At 48.1% G+C, this 5,563-nt stretch overlaps 1 protein-coding gene across 1 annotated transcript in view; it reads right to left on the bottom strand.

Annotated features, from left to right (window-relative positions):
- The window catches only part of LOC131215692 (zinc metalloproteinase nas-13-like), a 1,837-nt gene extending 1,339 nt beyond the window's left edge, over positions 1 to 498 (bottom strand). Inside the window, exon 1 of the mRNA XM_058210084.1 lies at positions 370 to 498. Within this exon, the coding sequence (XP_058066067.1) occupies positions 370 to 498 (129 nt within the window). The remainder of the gene's footprint in view (positions 1 to 369) is intronic.
- Positions 499 to 5,563: the final 5,065 nt, after the last annotated feature.

The raw sequence follows: 5,563 nt of genomic DNA, 5'->3' as shown, positions 1-5,563 counted from the left end.
ACACACGCGGCCCAACCGATCGAGACTGAACCGTGGCGTTACGCGAGCCCCGGCTTATGTAGCGCCGCCCGCCGGTGGCACCCCCCAAAATCCCCGCGGTCCACCGCCCAACAGTAGGCCAAGCGCTCGTATCCTCCGATAGCGGCCGATAGCGGGCCCGGCGCACCGGCGCAGATAATCAATCCGCTGTGGCCTCCGAGGGCTCGGCTGGGTTAGGAAATCGGTACCTTCAGTTGGTCAAACATAACTCCCCACCGGGGAAGGTATTTTCGATTACGACAACATCTTCTTTTTCTGACAGACCCCCAGCCCGGCGCGAGAAGAAGGCGCGAATGTGGGAAAAGTCGGCCGACGGCCAACTGTCCAAACGTGGCTCGGCTCGGACCGATGCCGATGTAACACCCGGGCCCGGCTCTCGGTATCTCGGGCACGGCTTCGGCGCCCCACACACTTCTGGAGCTTCGGACAGTTTTTGGCAAAGGCGCCCGCCAGCTCCATCGCGCCCCACAGATCGTAATAGAAGATCATGTAATATACAGGGCAGGCCGCCGGGCCGGGTACGCGTCGGTCATTATTTCGGAGCACTTTGACCACACACTCGGGCACACGGACCAAATACTTGCCAAACCCCAACTCACCGGCACCGGAATGCGTTGCGGCTCCGGCACTCGGTTTTCGTTTCTCGCTTCGTTATCTGAAACTCGCCGGACCACAAGTCTCTGGTGGCCGCCGCGTAATCAAATCGTTTACCGGGCGTTTCGCGCCCAAACCACCCCAGCGGCCGCCCATTACGAGCTCCGCACGGTGCGGGCTCATTAGGCGCGTCGATCGCGGACGCCCAGGACCCGATTACTGGCGCGGAGAAAAACCCGATAACGGGTGCCGGAGGAAATTACCTGCCGGATACAGGCCTTTTGACCTCGTCTCGACACCCTTCGCCGCAAGTAACGCTTCTGCCGAACCTAACCTTCACAGCGCCATAACCTGCGATCCATTATCTGGTGCGTAACCGATGGTGCGTACATCACTAATAATTAATTCCATAATCTAGCTGATTGGGGAGTGCCTCCCGCAGAGGGCCGCTGCCAGCGCTCAGTCACACCCACGATGGGCCTGCAGCGAGTGTTAAACACTCTTCACGCCCTGCTGGTCTGCAACGTGCGGGCCGCCAAGGGAAGCCTCACGCTGGAGGTTGCGCGGGCCCCCGTGCAGCTCGCCGTACCGTTGACGTTCGTGGCGCTGATGACGTTCCTCAACCCCTGGGTGATGACCCATCGCAAGATTTCGACCTGCATCAACTGGTACACGATTCTGGGTCGCGTCCTGGCTACGCTGGCGATCGTAGTGCTACTGGTGTTGGATAACTTCTGGAAGCGGCATCAGTTGCTTGACCTGCTGAAGAATTTACCCTCGGGAGAGTGGAACACGCCACGACACCGGCCAGATCGGCGTGCCACTGTCCGACGGCTGCAGCTCTGCAGTCTACTGGTGTGTGATTGTCTGTCCGTGGGCGAAGCGTTACTAAGACTGTACGCACTGCAAGCGTACGTGTACGTGCCCGGCATTCTCAGTGGTCTCCTGATCGAGCACTACATCCTGCTGAATGGGTTCCTCTGCCAAACGATCGCCGAAACCGTTGCCGAGTGTTACGTCACCGAGAGGCAGCGGCTGGCAGTGGAACCGCTCGAGGACTCGCGGATCGTTGAGCGGATGCACGCCCTGGACCACTGCAAGGGCCAAATCTCGGCAGTGCTCGGCTGGAAGATGTTGCTGGTGCAGCTCCACCTGATGCTGAACATATCCTTCTGCACGTACGATCTCATGCAGAAGATCCTGGACGCGACGCCGTTCAACGACATTGCCCGGCTGATGATTATCACCACGCTGGACGCAACAATGCTGTTCGCGTTGTGTTTCTACTGCAATCTGCTCCGGGTGGAGGTAACTGACTCTGGTGGATATTTAATTCGTTTAATGTCCTTTAGCATTCAATATGCAAACCGCATTTAGCTTTCCCTTACAACCTTGTAGGATGAGCTACTAAATTATTGACCTTAAACACCAACCAATATGCTTTGTTCGGTGTTTGTGTACGGGTTCAATTCTCTAATCGTCTGTTTACGCTGCGGCATTATTGATTTCCACGAGTCCAACTAGCTAGAGCTGCTCCAAGAAGCACCTCCTATTAATACTTCATTACCCACACGTGTGATAACTAATTCAATGATGATGACCAGTTCGCTCGAGGCGCACATCACTTACTACGAACCAGTTCAAGTACAAACAAGCCGAGCCTTTGATTCTGGAGATTAAGATTAAGTCACACGTCCGTAACCGATCCATCGGCAATCAGTTCCCTCAGTGTTCGCCCATTTTCCCCAAAACAATGAGCGAAATGAGCATTCTCAACATCTTCAATTACCTCTTTATTTCGCCAGTCCGCGTTTACGTCTCACAAGACGAGGTGACGGTGCGTCGTAAGCATGGCAAACGCAACATAATAGGGCTAGCAGTCCTCGTCACCACGGTGGCCTGGGTTGAGTCGTGGTATTTGGTGGAAAACTTTGATAACGCCACAAGCTCCATTTCGGTGTCGATGACGCTGCTGAAGTATTTCTTGAACATGGTGAATATGTACGTCGTTCTCTACTGGATGATCTGTTACGGTGCCAAAGTGTTGGGTGTTTACAATGGGCTCATTGCACTGAACGTTACCCTAGCCGGCATCAGCCGTGCGGCCTATGTGCTCTCCTACCGCTACAGTGTTTTGAAGGTATTGCTGTCGCTAGTGCTGATTTGGGGAGGACTGCTGGCCGGGTACAACGTAGGCGTTCAATGGTACTACCACATAATGTCCGTTGAAGTGTGCCTGATAGTGCTCGGTAACACCATCATAGAGGTGGTGATGGATCTGCACAAAATGTGTCTCATATTCTTCGGCATCTTCCTATCGCAGAGCTATGACCACTTGCGGTTGCTGTTGTTTCAAAGCAACGCCACAGTGCAGATGACCATATTCGCGGTAGTCGATAGGCTGTACATTTTCAAGCGACGGCTCACGGAAGCGTTTGGGCTTCTATTGTTTCTGCTCACGTTTCAAAGCTTTGTCGCCTGCTCGACCCATGCGTACCTGATGATAGTCCTTTCGCAGATAGAATATCCTGGGGTGGCATTTTGCATAAACACCATCCTGCTGACTGTCTACATAACGTTGTTCTATAGTGTGACCTATTTCTATAACTCGATTGAGGTGAAGGTGAGTCGCAACTGACACCTCTTTGATGACACGGCGAGAAAAGAAATGATTGACAAAAAAAAACTCTAAGGAATTGCTAACATGTCATCTTTTTAGGAAAATGAATTCAAAAATGCCTTAAAATCGATGCAGTACACCGGCATTGAGAACCAATCGGGCGCACAAAAGGTAAGAACTGAAACGTGCAATGCAAATGACATAAATAAAATTCATCAATCGCTAATCGTGCAGGATTTCTACGACCTACTCAATCTCAAGCTAATGATGGAGTCACCCAAAATAACGGCCTGTGGGCTATTCGAGGTTAACTTGCAAATATTTTACAATGTACGTAATTGTACGTAATCCATCGAAGAGAGCGAATTTTGCTTTCAATAATCGCTGTGTTCATTACTTGGCAGGTTTTTGCTGCAATCATCACGTACATCGTTATACTGTTCCAGTTCAGAAGCTTTGAAAAATCGCCATAAAAGATGTGATGGTTTAAACACATTACGAACGAAAATCGCGTTGCAAGGAATGATATCGGAAAAAGAATAACAACAGAAAAGCTCAATGAAATTCAATGAATAAGGCTCAAACGATCTTAATACGAGGGTCACTATTTATATTTCGGGAATAGGAACAAAAACAAATAGTGAAGCTGCGAATATATTTTTATTGTTTTTCAAAGTACTCGCCACGATGATCGATACACTTTTGCATGCGCTTAAACCAATTTTCAAAGCATTTATTCCATTCCGAATGAGGTATCTCCAAAACATGATTTTTGAACGCTTCAAGAGCTTCTTCGGGCGATGAAAATCGTTGACCACGCAGTTTATTCTTCACGGATGGGAACAAAAAGAAATCATTGGGTGCCAAATCAGGGCTGTACGGCGGATGACCCATCAATTCGATGTTTTGAGTGCTCAAATAGTCTCTTGTTTGAGCCGATGTGTGAGAGCTGGCATTGTCATGATGAAGAACAATCCGACGTCTCTTGGTTGTTTTCCTTATTTCACCGAAGATTTCTGGCAAACAGATGGTTGTGTACCACTCACAATTTACTGTTCTACGATCCTCTAGAGACACTGTTGCAATATGACCAGTTTTTCCGAAGAAACAGGCCACCATTTTCTTTGAAGTGCTTCGTGTGCGAACAACTTTTGTTGGATTTGGTTCATCTTGGAACACCCATACAGTCGACTGCTGCTTACTTTCGGGCTCATACGAATATATCCATGATTCGTCACCTATCACGATTTTATAAACGTCTTTTGAAGCACCGCGATTGTATTTCTGAAGCATTTCTTTGCACCAATCGACACGAGCCTTTTTTTGAGCGATTGTCAAATTATGTGGGATCCAACGTGAACATAATTTTCGCACAGCTAAGTGTTCATGTAAAATCGCATATATGCTGGTGGAACTAATGCTTAGGGATGCCTCAATCTCACAATAGGTTACATGACGATCTTGCTTAATCATTTCGTGCACAACATCGATGTTTTCTGGCACTACAGTCGATTTTGGACGACCTTCACGAAACTCGTCGGACAGCGAACTACGACCACGATTGAATTCACTATACCAGCGATACACAGTGGTTTTTGATGGAGCTTCATCGCCAAAAGTCAAATTAAGTTGATTGACGCACTCTTGTTGTAATAATCCACGTCGAAAGTCGTAAAAAATCATCGCTCGAAAATGTTCACGATTCAGTTCCATTTTTTTGCCGAGACGAAACTTTCAACTAAATATAAAATAAACAAATAGCGTCCGTATGACAAAATGTTCTGAGTACGTATGTCGTCAAAAATGTCAAACTTTACGATGGAACCATCAGATGGACTCACATGGCATCAGTGTTGCCAATTCCCGAAATATAAATAGTGACCTTCGTAGTAAACATTTCAAAAACTGATGACAAGTAATGTACGAATTTAACATTTTCGACTCAACTTTGTTAAAGTTAAAGGGCGGTTTACACGCTGCGATCTGCAATGCAATATCGCATGAAGTGACATCTCCAGAGACGTCATAAATGTCACTGCCGCGGGTGGAAATCTGAAGACTCGACATGCAATTTGTGAACAAATTTCAAAACAGGGTCAGTTTGTCGGTTGGACATGTTGGAATCAGCCATGGAAGCAACACTGTGTTGGTTTGCCTTACCATTGTGCTTTTCGGTTAAAAAGCGAAAAAAGAACGTGCGAAGAGGTTACAGTGTCGAGGAAATTGCTTTTAAATGGCATCGTATGCCTCCGCCTTTTTAATGCGATCACTATATTTTTTATTTTTTAGTTGCCAAAGACATGGCAGACT

The sequence above is a fragment of the Anopheles bellator genome, chromosome 1 (assembly GCF_943735745.2).
Source record: "Anopheles bellator chromosome 1, idAnoBellAS_SP24_06.2, whole genome shotgun sequence".
Taxonomy (NCBI): domain Eukaryota; kingdom Metazoa; phylum Arthropoda; class Insecta; order Diptera; family Culicidae; genus Anopheles; species Anopheles bellator.
The sequence above is the reverse complement of the archived record's forward strand: the minus strand, read 5'-3'. Positions and strand labels throughout refer to the sequence as shown.